We start from the raw sequence: 13,523 nt of genomic DNA, 5'->3' as shown, positions 1-13,523 counted from the left end.
CGAGGTGGCAGAACGTGCCACGTTTGTGAAAGGTCCCAGGGTACGTGCAGACAGCAGTACAGAAACACCCCTGGAAAAGGAAGGGCTAAGAATACTCTGAATTTCCTCAGCTGCAGTCTGCTGCAGCTCAGAAACATGACATCATTGCACCACCACGGACGGGCTCTGCGGGAGCTGCGCCTCCTCTGCGAATCCTTCCCGCTGAGAACTCCTGGGCAGGCTGAGTCACGGCTCCACGGGACGGACTCCTGCCGAGGGCACACTCCTCTTCCCAGAGCAAGCCATGGTACGCTCTAGCCCGGCTCTCACTGAGGCAAGACAGGGTCTGGGTGGCGGAGCTGCATCCCAGATATCACCTTATGCAGGAAAAGGAGCAGCAGTGCTGGGGTGTGAAGGCTCTTTACCCAGGCCTCGGGACGGCTCTCTGCGCTGTGTACTGAAACAGCATCTGTTTAGGAAGCCTGTAACCACATCACAACTGGGAACGAGCTAAGACCGGGGTGTAGCAGCCCGGTCTCCAAAAACGGCGGGTTTATCCATTTTTATTAAGCATAACTGTTGCAATCACTCAGACAAGCACAAATATCCCCAACCCTTGCCAAAGGCTGCTCCAGACGGGTCAACCTCGGGCACCGTCAGACTCCGTCGCTCCTCATCCACAGGTTTTCTTGCCAGAAGTGGTTGGACCTCGAGTCTCCTGCCCACTCCCTCGGTGTTATTCCTCAGGAAAAGGGCACGGGGGGCAGTGCAGCCCACTGCGCAGTGGGGCTCTGCCCTTGACGCACACACGACCCCGTGGCCCTGTCTCACTGCCAGAGGGATACAAACGGCTTGGTAAGAGGGGACAAATTAAGAGTGAAGGTCCCCAGCGCTCCAGAAAACAAGGGGAATGCTGCAACTTGAGGCACCTGCTGGGGAATGAACATCCCAAAGGAACTGAAACCATTACCCACAGCCTTACAGACGCAATCCAGCACTAGAAGAACCCCACGATGTGAAAGAGTACAAAATACCCGACACAACGGGAGCAGCGGTATCTAGCAATAGCTTGTAATCCACTTTTCCAAGTCCAGACTGACAGAACACAACCCAGGACACTTTGAAGACCCTGTTTCCATGTCACAGTGCACCATCCTCACCCTCAGGCTGCCGCGGAAAAGCTCTCTGCACGCTAACTGCAGCCCGTTTGACCTGGAAACCCGGAGACTGGAGGGTGTCACGGTGCGAAGCAGCGCTGGCCCATGCTTTGAGGACTACGGAAATGATCTCTGAAAGACCACCCTCATCCCAGGGGTGTGGGATACAACAGCCATTAACAACTACTCACAGCTACACCCGGCTGTGATCCCATGTAACAGCCAGACAGCTCATCTGAAGCAGGAAGGCGGCAGTTTAAAAATTTCCTCAGAGCAGCATTTAAACCTCAGTAACCCACAGACAGCAGCAGAGTCACCAGCAAATCAAGATGGGCACGTTGGTGGCACATTTAGTGGCCAGGGGAACCCCCTCTCCCCAGCCACGCTGCTGCTGCGATGCACCGGTACTGCTGGAGCGCTCACCAGGAGCCACAGCACCCCGAGCAGGGTTGATTCACAGCAGCGTTACGGAAGGACAGTGAGGATGGTGACAAACCGAACCCAGCCCAGCAGCGGAATGGAAGCGTGTGCGTTTTCCCACGGCAGGGCTCCTCCCTCAGTACCACAGAATCACAGAATCATCTGGTTGGAAGAGACCTTTAAGATCACTGAGTACCCCCCTTGCCCCAGCACTGCCAGGTCCCCACTGACCCCTGTCCCTCAGCACCACATCGACAGGGCTGAGAAACCCCTCCAGGGATGGGGAATCCACCACCGCCCCGGGCAGCCTGTTCCAGTGCCTGGCAACCCTTTCTGTAAAGAATTTTTTCCGAATATCCAACCTAAACCTCCCCTGGCACAGCTTGAGGCTGTTTCCTCTTTCCTGTCACTTGAGACTGACGCCCTCTTCACTCCAAGCTCCTGTTGGGGAGCTGTCGAGAGCGAGGTTTCCCCTGAGCCTCCTTTTCTCCAGGGTAAACACCCTCAGCACCCTCAGCTGCTCCTCAGTGCACTTGTTCTCCAGACCAGCACCAGCTTCATTGCCCTTCTCCGGCCACGCTCCAGCCCCTTAATGACCTTCTGGGAGTGAAGGTCCAAAACTGAACCCAGGATTTGAGGTGTAGTCTCTCCAGTGCCCCCAGTACAGGGGGACAATCCCTGTCCTGGTGCTGCTGCCCACACCAGTGCCAGTACAAGCCAGGATGCCATTAGCTTTCTTGGCCACCTGGGCACACTGCTGGCTCCTCTCCAGCCGGTTATTGACCAACACTCCCAGGTCCTTTTCCCCCTGGGCAGTTTCCAATCGCTCTTCCCACAGCCTGGAGCGTTGTAGGGAGTTGTTGTGGCCCAGACAACACAAGCGAAGTCACAGCATTGCCAAGAGCCTGTCCGCGAGCCGGCAGTTCCTCAGTACAGTGATAACACCCACAGGTACATCTCACTCCTTAAGCCATGAACTTCGTATGGTGTTTTCATTTAAAACATGTTGTTGTGGGACAGTGAAGTTTAATATTTCTGATGGGTAAAGAAGTGACTTCTGAGCTTGATGTTTCAGTAAGAGATTCAAAGCCTCCTCACGGCTCCGTGGATAATCCGTAGGTGGCTGGATTCTTTCTTGGCAAGGAGATACTGGAAGAGCTGTTAGCTCAGCACTATTTGAGAATGACTGTGGCCAGGGGAAACACTGCCCCAGCCCCTTTGCTGAACAGCCCCAAATCACTCCTCACACAGGATGCAAGGGTGGAATATTTTAATACACAATGTGGCAGAAAAGCTTCTGTGGACATCTCCCGGAGTAGTCTGCCCTCTGTTCTTCTAAGCATATTAAAAATCAAAATATCTTAAAACAAAGTCTCTCAACAGTGTCATTTACTGTACAGATAAATAACAAACAACTCAGCAGCGACAAATGACGGCACAGAATTTCTTCAGGAGTGGACAAAAATCACACGGTAGTTGCTGGAATTAAGTTTTTCAACTATAACTGGATGCGGTTTTAAATAGCGTTAGTACCTACTAGCATACTCCCGGTTCCAAACCGCCACATTGTTCCTATTTAATAGTGTTACACACAGATGACAATATAAAAGAAAGCAAAAAGCCAGCACATCTATATCTACTTGAAAGAGATGAGGAGGATCCTCGAGGAGCCTTTAGGTGCTTATTTCTCGGTAGAAAAAGCCCTCTTCATCAGCGGTGGGGGCGCTTTCCCAACATCGAACATCATCTCCAGAGGGGGATTATTAAGGCAGCACCAGTCAGGGATGCGGCCCGTCTGGCTGTAATATTCTTTGGACACAGAGCGGCTCCCCAGTATGTCCTGAAGGGCTCCAAAAATGGCTCCTACATTAATGGGGGAAAGAAAAAATAATGTTCTATTAATCTGATATATTGAAATGCTTTTTTTTACTTCTTCCCATCAGGAATCTCAACTATTCTTCTTCTATAAATAATCACATTTCAAAGCATATGGAAATAAAATCTACCTTCACAGGTCACACACACCAGATGGGTTCAGCTCACTAACTGCAGGTTTAGGAAGGCATGAATTCCTAATGACCTCAGAACCTTCCCAGAAAGAGCTGCTAGCCACGGCAAGTCCTTCTTTGTCCCTAACAGCATCCAAAACCCCTCACAGAATTGCTCTGTGTGTCACTGGCTCCCGAGAACAGCACGGGGAGTTGGCAGCCTCCGGCCTCTCCATCGCTCATGGCCCCTCAGTCACTAATTACACCCGATTTTAACTCGGGCAGCTCTTTCTGCACGCGGCCGGTCTCTGCTCTAACCCCTCCACTGGTGCCACCACACAGCGGTCACTCCGTCCTGCACTGCAGTCACCACCTCATCTCCCACCCTTCTGTTTCAAACGTCACCTGGTCAAAGCTCCGCAACCTGCAGTGCCATTCTGCCCTCCAAACGGCCCTGAGGGAGCTTTACTCCACACTGTTTCTTCCAGGAGGGCAACAATCCCAGGCAGCTCCGCTGCAGCTCGGTTTCGACAGCTCGCCTGTTTTTTACTGCTGTCGGTTCATGACAAAGCCAACTGGGAAGGTCTGGTTTTCACTCTGTACCGCCGCTGTTTGCATTCTTACCTCCCAGCCAGGCCACGCAGTTGGGTTTGGCAGGTGGAGTGTGAATTCTGAAGGTTTTAGTGGCAAGTACTTCTTTGTATTTCGGTTTCTCTACCAGGTATCTGATTTCAGCCATGAGCCTGTGCAGGAATCCTGGCAACATAGCGGTGCCACCGATGACAACCAAGTTCTCTGCCAGCTGCTTCCTGGTGTCTATGGGACACTAATGCAAACAATAATAAAAAAAACCAAACCCAAACACTTTAACTGAAGTCACGTGAAGCAGCATTCACAGGTCCGTCAGAAATTCTGTCAGTCTTTCTCTGCGCTTCAGCTGCTGCCTCTCACCTGAAATATAACCAAGGGAATTTTTTCCCCAGACTTGTGGAACTGCCCAGCTGGTGCTTTTACGGGCACATTGGGAGTCCCTGTAAAGCCCTTCAGCCAAGACAGGCCAAGACAACAGAGAGAGCAGCCAGTGACAGTAATTCCCACGAGTTCTGGGAGAAGATGTGCCAGAGAGGTGATGCCTCAACCAGTGCTCTCAGAGAGGGAAATCTGTCACACAGGAGATGGCCTCTTTTCAGCTCCACGTGGGAGAAAGGTGCTGCAAGTCTCGGTGGCAGAAAAGGTTTCTACTGGAGCTTGCCTGAGGCATCAGATCATCCAGCCAGAGGACACAAAGGCACCAGCAGACCAAGTTTTGCCAGTTGTGCCCTCACAAGCTGCCCTCTGCACTGTCCCTTTGTAAACAATTCCAGGCTGCGGCGGTCCCCTTGTCCAGAGGCACTAACTGGATGCTCTTTAACACTCAGAAATGTAACGTCTGTCTGTCTTCCGGCCGAAGAGCAGCGCCAGGTAAATGCCTAGAGGCAGAGGTGAGGGCTGCAGGCGCGGATCCTGTTACATCATTTGTTTTTATAAGCAATGCTAACTGCAGCGTTTGTCAAGCCATCCAGGCCTTGGCTCGCCAGTAAATTATGTCTCAGCAAACTAATTTAAAAGGCATCAATAACTTTAAAGTCAACTTTAATTAACATAAATACACCACTAGGTAATGAAAATTTCCATTTATAGTGGTTTTCTAATGGGCTTTTTTCCTAAATATATTAGAAATGAAGCAGTTTGTATATGCCAACACATTTTTCCACAAGTCTAATTAAATGACTGCCTGTAATAGAGATGTCCAAACTCATTTTATTCTACCTGAGGTAAACCAGCAGTCTGCAGGACTCAAAGTCTAACTCTGAGCAAAGCACCTGGAAAAAGGAAGAAACAGAACTCCAGTGTCATCTCAGTTCAAGCAGCGTAACTCCTTTAACACTGAGAATGAGCTAATGCTTCCTCGCTACAAACGTGGAGCTTCGACCCTGCATAAACACAAGCTGGTTTATTACTTCTGCTGAGGGGTGAGCACTGCTCCTTAGAACACTCTCCTGGACTCACTCTCCTGCCTCACGCCCAGCACAAACACTGCCGCACTGTTCCAAGGAGTAAGAACACCATGACGGAGTGGGTGACACACGGTGGCTTGCTAAGGAATCATGCTGTGCTCAATGTTCGGCCACACCAAGGGTGTTGCTCCAGACACATTTGTAACAGCAGGTTCTCTGAGGGTGGAGCATTCCATAAATTGTTCTAAGATGAAGATACCTGAATGAGTGAATCTAAGATCAAAGTGGCAACAGAGGTCTCTTCATTATCCTGTTCAAACAGTATTTCCACAACGGAGTCTCTGTTGAAAAGGCAGGAAATGAGTGTTAATGAGAAGCAACATGACATGATGAGCTCATGCTCAAGAACAGCAGAGCTGGAAATAACTACAGGCTTCCTGCTGACAACACATCATCACCTCTTCTGCCATACAGCCCGTGCAGCACGTGGTGCCAGCGGGGAGGAGACAACACCCCATTCACTCTGCTAAACCTCTGTCACCACCACACATTAATATTCCGTTTGTGTCCCCCATCCCTCCACTCTGTTTGCTCTCATCTTCACCACGAGCCCTCTGGAGAAGCTGACACCGCTTACTACAGGCTTGCCTCACGCCCAGCACAAAGTCTTAAAACCATATGCAAGTGTTTCATGAAAATTCAATTTCATTAAAACGTATGTGTTTCTGAGTTGAAAATACATCCTCCTAAAGGTACCTACTCTGCTATGGCCCTTCTCACCTGATGGGGCCAACTACATGGAGAATCTTTTCTCCATCTAAAGGATAGTCCACATCTGGAGGCGGTGAAGGACGCTAGAAATGAAAACAAATACACATTATTTTAGGGAGCAAAAAGGCTACATCCACTTCGAAAGACTAGGATGAGCTTCATTCTCCACCCACCTCAGCGCTGCCATCAATGTTGAACTTGGCTGCTTGGATTTTCAGGCCACGTTGGAGATCACTCACAAAGCAAGCCCGGACTTTGTAGAAAAGAAACAGGCAGAAGAGACATTTTGTTGGAGCCTTTCATCACCAATAAAGACAGTGATTTTGCTTAATTTAGAGAAGAGCACACACTTAAGGCCTTTCCTAGTCCAAGACACTATCAAATAAATGCAAAGAAAACTGGTCTCTGCACTTAAGCAGAGCTCGGATGCCACATAGACCATGAGTTTAAACGAAGCTGACATTGAAGCTCTGCCAGGACAGGCAAGCTCGCTTTCTCAGGCCAGCCATTTAAGATTTCGAGACAGAAGGACATTACTCATCGTGCCTTCGGTTACCACAAGGAGCCAGGGGTTGTATTCTGCTGTCAAACACACCACTGCAGGTCCTGCGCCATGGCTTCACATGGGACCCTGCTCACTTCTCAAACGAGCTGTAAGCAGGCAGTATTTTTCCTAGGGCAACTTTTCAGCACTCTAAGAACTCCAGGGTTTTTTTTTTTTCCTCCAGGCTACACTGACAGAGCACAATTTAATTTGTATCTCAGCTGTCAGTGTTACTACACACTTATTTATACGTGGCACAAATGAGTTACTCCTTCATAAAGGTCCGTCACATGGACACAACCCTTCACCACACAGGCCATCACCATTCGCAAAGCAACTTCTAGCTGAAAAAACACCAGCTGCATTTAAGTTACTTTGCATTTCACTGATGGATTTCTTCCTGATTTGGCCCAAGGGATATATACTAGTTGCTCTTTTCTGTGACTGTATGTATTTTTATATCTGTGGCACGTGAAATATTTTATAGGAATTCATCCAAGTCCTGCCCAAAGACAGTTTTGCTTTCAAAGAGGAAGAACTCTCCAAGCCCTTCCAGCAGGTAAGCAATATGTAAACAGAGAAGGTAAAACGAATTCCTAAATGTAAATTGTCACACACCTGTTATCATCAAACTCTTCTGCTCAGTTTAACAAACCAGAGATTCATGAAGCAGAACATTTTACCTTTTATATCCTCAACTATGTCCTCCGGGACAGAGCCTGAAATGAAAAAATAACTTAGAACCAAAGCTTTTTGAGTAGAAAGAGAACTTAAGAATGAAGCTAAGTTTGAATTGCACTTCACACATTGAAGTGTCATTTTGACAGCAGCTCTTAAAGGTTTCTACAAAAGAATATTAAGAACAGAAATGAAAAGTTTGTCTTCTCTCAGAACAGACTGAAGAATTACTACAGAACTTTCATCTCAGCCTGCCGTTACGAGTGGCTTATCTCTTGTTAAATACAGAGCAAGGAGTTATGAAAGCAGATACGGAAGTAGAGCACGTAAGACGTGGTGAATACCAGGCTCATTTTATTCACTGTTAGTGCTAATCCCTTTCCCCAGTGCAAGTTCACAGCACAGACACCACATCGAAGAGACCTTACCCATCACAGACGGAAGGCTTTGTCCTTTCGCTAATCCGGTATCAACCGTGCACTGCTCCAGCAACTGGAACTCCAGCTCCCTGCAACAGGGCCCGTTCGGTTAGTTAATGACAGCCGCTCACTCAGGCTGAGCCTCGTGTAACGCCTAAGGGACAGTATTGATTCCCTTTGCCGACGGTCTTAAGCATACGGCGAAGCAGATCTGATTTCCACAGCTTTTACCACATTAACAAAAGCCGAGCAGTGGTAAAATCTGCTGTGACAGCAACAGTTAGGATTTAGGTCACGTTCAACAGGAGTCTTTGCTCACGAATCAAAGATGAACTTTCACAAACAAATCAGGCGTAAGCTGGGGTTTGTAGCTGTGAACTTACTTGTGGATAGCCTTTCCTCCCAGAGGAAGAGCACCCCAGCAGCTCAGGATCGGAATTCCCTCATAGATCTACACGAAGATCAGGAAATCCTCCTTTTTTTGTTAGGAGTTTTCAGCCTGCTGGAACTAAACACTTTTTCCCAGCCACAATCTCTTGCATTAGCTCCTGAAAATCCTTTCTAACTGCTTTTCTCCAAGACCAACCTCTAGTATGTAAAGGCTGCAGTTATGAACACCCTTCCCCGGTTTCGAGGGAACGCTGACTTAGCACGTCGGCTGTGAAGCAACAGATTCCCCAAGTCTCACAGTCAAAAGCCAGACTGGCTGATATCTTCCTATCGCTTTTTAGCACTCTTTAAGCCTACAAAAACACCACCTTGTCACAACAGCCTTATTGCTGGAAAATTTGCGTGTGTATTATTAAAGGATACAGGCAGCACGAAGCTTTCTGCATATCCACAGTCCAGCACCATGGCAGAATTGATCCCAAGCGTCAGCAGAGACATTAGATGACTCGGAGCAAACAAAACAGAAGGTACCTGGAAACCAAAAGGACAATTGACAGAAGGGGGAGAAAGAAATAAACCACCCAAAGCACCGATGCTTTCTCCGAATGTCGTGTAATAGTAAAAGCCAAACAACAGTATCTTGAGGCATCCATTTTTAATTTAGTTTTTAAGGAAGGGTAATAATGAACAAAACACAAAAGGATTCTAAACTCTATGTTCAGCTCATTTGTGGCACATACCAGCGATTTCAGTAACCACGAATCTCGGAATGGGCTTGTAAGAAAAGCCAGTGTTAACTAGAGAACTCACCTTAGATCAGGTATTTTATTGTCATCAAAAAGAAATTAAAGAAACTAAAACACAGCTACTTGAAATGTTGTACAAAGACTTGAAGATGTGAATAAAGGTGCCAGAAAACCCATAAAAACGTGCCTTACGATAACACACTGTGGCACACAAACTCCCAGAGAGGCTATTTAAAACACTCTCCCCAAAGCAGTGCGGAAATTCAGGTTGAAATCACGTGAGAGTTACTTCTTTCCCCAGAATTCCATAGATCAAGTTTCCTGGATAGCGACAGTTGCTTCAGTGGAACACCTCCAAGTGTGAGTTAGACGAGCGATCTCAATAAATCCTGCATTTACAGGCAACGTACTGATACTCAGCCCACAGACAGGAGTTATAGTACTGACCCTGTTTCAACACGCCACTCTGATTCTTTGTGCCAAATGGAAACATCAGCCAGAGAGAATTAACCCCACACCACTATTAACTGGACTGGGAACGAGTGACAAAGTCTCTCCATCAAAATACGACTTTCCAAGCCATTTTCGACACCCAGTTTTGCCTGACACTGCTTTATCTGCGACTTTTTTTTTCCTTTAAAGCAATTAGGAAAAAAATATCCCAAATCACTGAAATCTTTCAGCAATTTCAAGTCATCAGAAAACATTATCGACAGCAGGAAAGAATTATGCAACATTTTAAAATTAGTTGGTGAACTCCACTGTGGACATGCAGTGAAGAACTACTGTGGACAAACTATTCACCACATTTTAGAGAAGAACTGTAACCTCTGATCTACCTGATTTGAAGAGATTTACCTTCCAAAACACTTTCCACTAGAACTAAGCAAGAATTAGGTTCAGATTCTTCTTCAAAGAGACCGATTAAGCAGAGAAGATAATAAATTTCAGGTAAGCTCTTAACTAAATGAGGACAGAGTTAGGTGACGTGCTAGGCAACGGTATTGACTCTGGCAGAAGTCATGAGGTTTGCTGACAGGGCACTAGCAAGTGATTAAATGGACATTCTGGCTCCAGGCAGCACTCGATGGGGATTACTGGATCTGGCTGGAACGGTGCGATGTGAGCTGTGGTTTCATACAAGCCAGAGAAACCTTTTGGTTTCTTGTTAATGGCTCCTGTTTTGTGGCCTCAGGAAGAATCAGAATGGAACAAAAATGGCTTTTAGTCCAATTTCCAAGCCCTACTTCCCCAGAAGACCATCAGCTTTTTTTTTTTTTTCTTTTTTTTTCTGCCTCTCTCATTTTTCGGGCATTATTTTCTTTTTTTTTGGTCAATTTCCAAGCCCTACTTCCCCAGAAGACCATCAGCTTTTTTTTTTTTTCATCTTTTTTCTGCCTCTCTCATTCTTCTGGCATTATTTTCTTTTTTTTTTGGTCCACATCTGTACTGATTGTAAGTAAAATTTCTACCGACAAGTGCTATGCTGAGCATCTACAGTAGTTATGTAAAACATGTACCTCAAAATGCTTGAAAAGGACTTTGGTGAGCGTGTCTCTGAAGTGTGAAGGGCACAAGACAGATTCTATGATCACAACACGACGGTCTCTGGGATTCACCAGCAGATGTCTAGAAAAGGCAAGACCAGTAAAACAAAACTGGTTAAGTTTAAGCTCGTATTATAAGTCCTACCCTGTTCTCATATTCCATTCTCCTAAAAAATCCTAAACATTTGCATTTAGACAGCATTTTCCACAGGAGATCCTGATGTTACAGAGCTATTGTCCAGCAGGCTGTAGCTCTAGATAACTGGTTTTACATTTCTAAATCAATATAAAGGCCACACCAGGCACAAGTAACAGCCATTAACGTCTTCTCCAGTGTCACACAGTGTGTCCACAAAAGCGGAAGAATGACAATACCATTGTCCTGATTTCAGTGGAAGAGGATGGAATTGTCCTGATTTAGATTAAAAGTGATGATCAAGGACAGGAAAAAACCCCAAAAAATCACCAACCCACACCAGAAGATTTGAGGTGCAGAAATTACTGTGTCCAGTGATGATTTTTACAGTGTGAAAATAAGGACTAAGTCCAACTTAATTATTCACTAAAGGTACTAAAATTACAATAAAAAGATGTATTCCTGAGGTAAAAATACTCCATAGGTAAAGAATCCTCCTTCCAAACCACTGTCACGTGGAGAGAGCTTTGCACCCACAGAAGATGAGCTTTGCCCTACCAGAATCAGTGTAACTTCTTCTGTAACGACCATCCCCATCAAGTCCTTTGTAAGTGCCACAGCTAAAAAGCAACTTAGCAAATACTTTTTATTTCTAGAGAGCGACTGATGCTGCAGGACACTAACTCTTTGTAATATAACCTGAATCTCAGCACCGCTGAGGTTCTCCTGCAAGGGCACAGCCAGGCGGCCACCTGCAAAATTTTGTTTCTCTTTTTTTATTTGACAAGACAGCAGCGTTCAGTCACACTTCCAATCACAGCCTCGGGGGGGTTGGAAGGGACTTCTGGGGACCATCCAGTGTGATCCCCCTGCTAGAGCAGGGTCACCCAGAGCAGGCTGCACAGGATGGCGTCCAGGCGGGTCTGGAATCTCTCTGGAGCAGGAGACTCCACAGCGGTTGGAAGGGACCTCTGGAGATAGTCTAGTCCAACCCCGCCTGCTAGAGCAGGGTCACCCAGAGCAGGTTGCACAGGATGGTGTCCGGGTGGGTTTTGAATATCTCCAGAGCAGGAGACTCCACCACCTCTCTGGACAGCCTGGGCCAGGGCTCTGCCACCCTCAAAGTAAGAAGTTTTTCCTCATGTTCTGGTGGAACTTCCCGCATTCCAGTTTGTGCCTGTTGTCACTGGGCACCACTGAGAAGAGCCTGGCCCCATCCTCTTGACAACTGCCCTTTAGATATTGATCAGCATTGATGAGATCCCCTCTCAGCCTGCTCCTCTCCAGGCTAAACAGCCCCAGGTCCCTCAGCCCCTCCTCATCAAAGTGATGCTCCAGTCCCCTCATCAGCTTTGCAGCCTCTGCTGGGCTCTCTCCAGTAGCTCCTTGTCTCTCTTGAACTGGGCAGCCCAGCACTGGACACAGGACTCCAAATGTCACCTCACAACGGCAGAGCAGAGGGGGAGGACGACCTCTCTTGACCTGCTGGCCCCACTCTTCTCCACACACCCCAAGATACCATTGGCCTTCTCGGCCACCTCTCAACTTCCTCAGCGAAAAGCCACGCGTGGCTGAATAACCAACATCCAAGTATCTCTTACCTGAAGTAGAGCATATGGATAAACTCCTTCAGATATGAATAGAGCTCTTCGGTGTTAATATTATACTGAACAACTTTGACAGGCTGTAAAGTAAAAATATCCACAGTCAGCTTAAATACTAGACAGTGATTGTATATAAATACATACATATAGAGGAGAGAGAAAGAAATATATCTGATATATGAAAACATATGCATGTGATAGGTGATAATATATCTGAACATACTGAATTACACTCACTCTTGCCTGATTTGCTCTATGCCCTTAACATTTCATAAAGTCAACCTGTAACTAAACTCCAGGGTTTACTCATGCTAATTTTTTGTACTGGTAACTTATCTCAACCTTAGCTTTCCACAGTGCCATCCTCAACTAAAAGGGGGGAAAAAAAGCGTAGCTAGGCAAAGAAATTTCTCAAGACATGCCCTGAACATGAGCTGCCTGGGGGATGAGCACCAGCTACATCAGCACTGGTATCATACCTACTTGTATCTAGTTACTGTCTTTCAATAGCAGCAGTTACAAGATAATGAAAATTAGCTCGTGCTGGTCAGAAAACACATCTGCAAATTCCTTCTACTCTAAAACACTGTAAAGTTAAACAGTTCGGGTAAACCAGTTTACCTTTGCGACATCGGGCCTCTTTATCTCACTAGGAATGATGCACCTCGGTCCTGTTTCCCCTGCAAAACCACACCTAAAGGAAGATGTTGAAAACCTTATCGTCTGAGTGTCGAAAACCTTATCATCTTTAACATGCTAGGCCAAGGAATGATCACAGAGGAATTCCTCAGGGATAGTTCAGTCACTGCAAAGAGGTGTTTCGCACAGGGTTTCTCCAGCAAGCCACTGGGAATGAGGAAGAGTTTATAGCTTCATCTTAACTCCCTCCCAGATGCATTTAACAAGTTTTTTTTCCCTCTGTACGGTCTCTAAAGCTCGATTCTGATGTGTCTCCTATTTACCACTGAGCACAGCTTTCTGTTTACAGTCACGCCCCTGCACCCTTCCTTACTGCCCACGGAATTTCCACAGAAACACCATTCTGTAACCCACAGCTTCTCCGAAGCTCTCAGCAAGCACCGGCGAGGTTAAGTTACAGTGTCCCCTTTAAACCCTCCCTTTAAATCTCTCCCTTCTCTCTGCTCTG

The 13,523-nt window shown here is 46.8% G+C and overlaps 1 protein-coding gene across 1 annotated transcript; it reads right to left on the bottom strand.

The window, feature by feature from the left end:
• Positions 1 to 3,100: 3,100 nt before the first annotated feature.
• On the bottom strand, positions 3,101 to 13,132 carry ACTR10 (actin-related protein 10 homolog (S. cerevisiae); the record flags this gene model as incomplete). Its single annotated transcript, XM_010136729.1, has 12 exons — positions 3,101 to 3,419; positions 4,169 to 4,370; positions 5,801 to 5,882; positions 6,322 to 6,395; positions 6,486 to 6,565; positions 7,540 to 7,575; positions 7,963 to 8,042; positions 8,337 to 8,404; positions 8,767 to 8,874; positions 10,610 to 10,718; positions 12,374 to 12,456; positions 12,998 to 13,132. Coding segments are annotated over 12 exons (1,239 nt in total), but the record flags the coding sequence as incomplete, so codon positions are not given.
• Positions 13,133 to 13,523: the final 391 nt, after the last annotated feature.

This window comes from Buceros rhinoceros, unplaced genomic scaffold (genome assembly GCF_000710305.1).
Source record: "Buceros rhinoceros silvestris isolate BGI_N320 unplaced genomic scaffold, ASM71030v1 scaffold11565, whole genome shotgun sequence".
In the NCBI taxonomy this organism is placed as follows: Eukaryota; Metazoa; Chordata; class Aves; order Bucerotiformes; family Bucerotidae; genus Buceros; species Buceros rhinoceros.
This window is presented reverse-complemented; position numbering and strand designations above follow the sequence as displayed.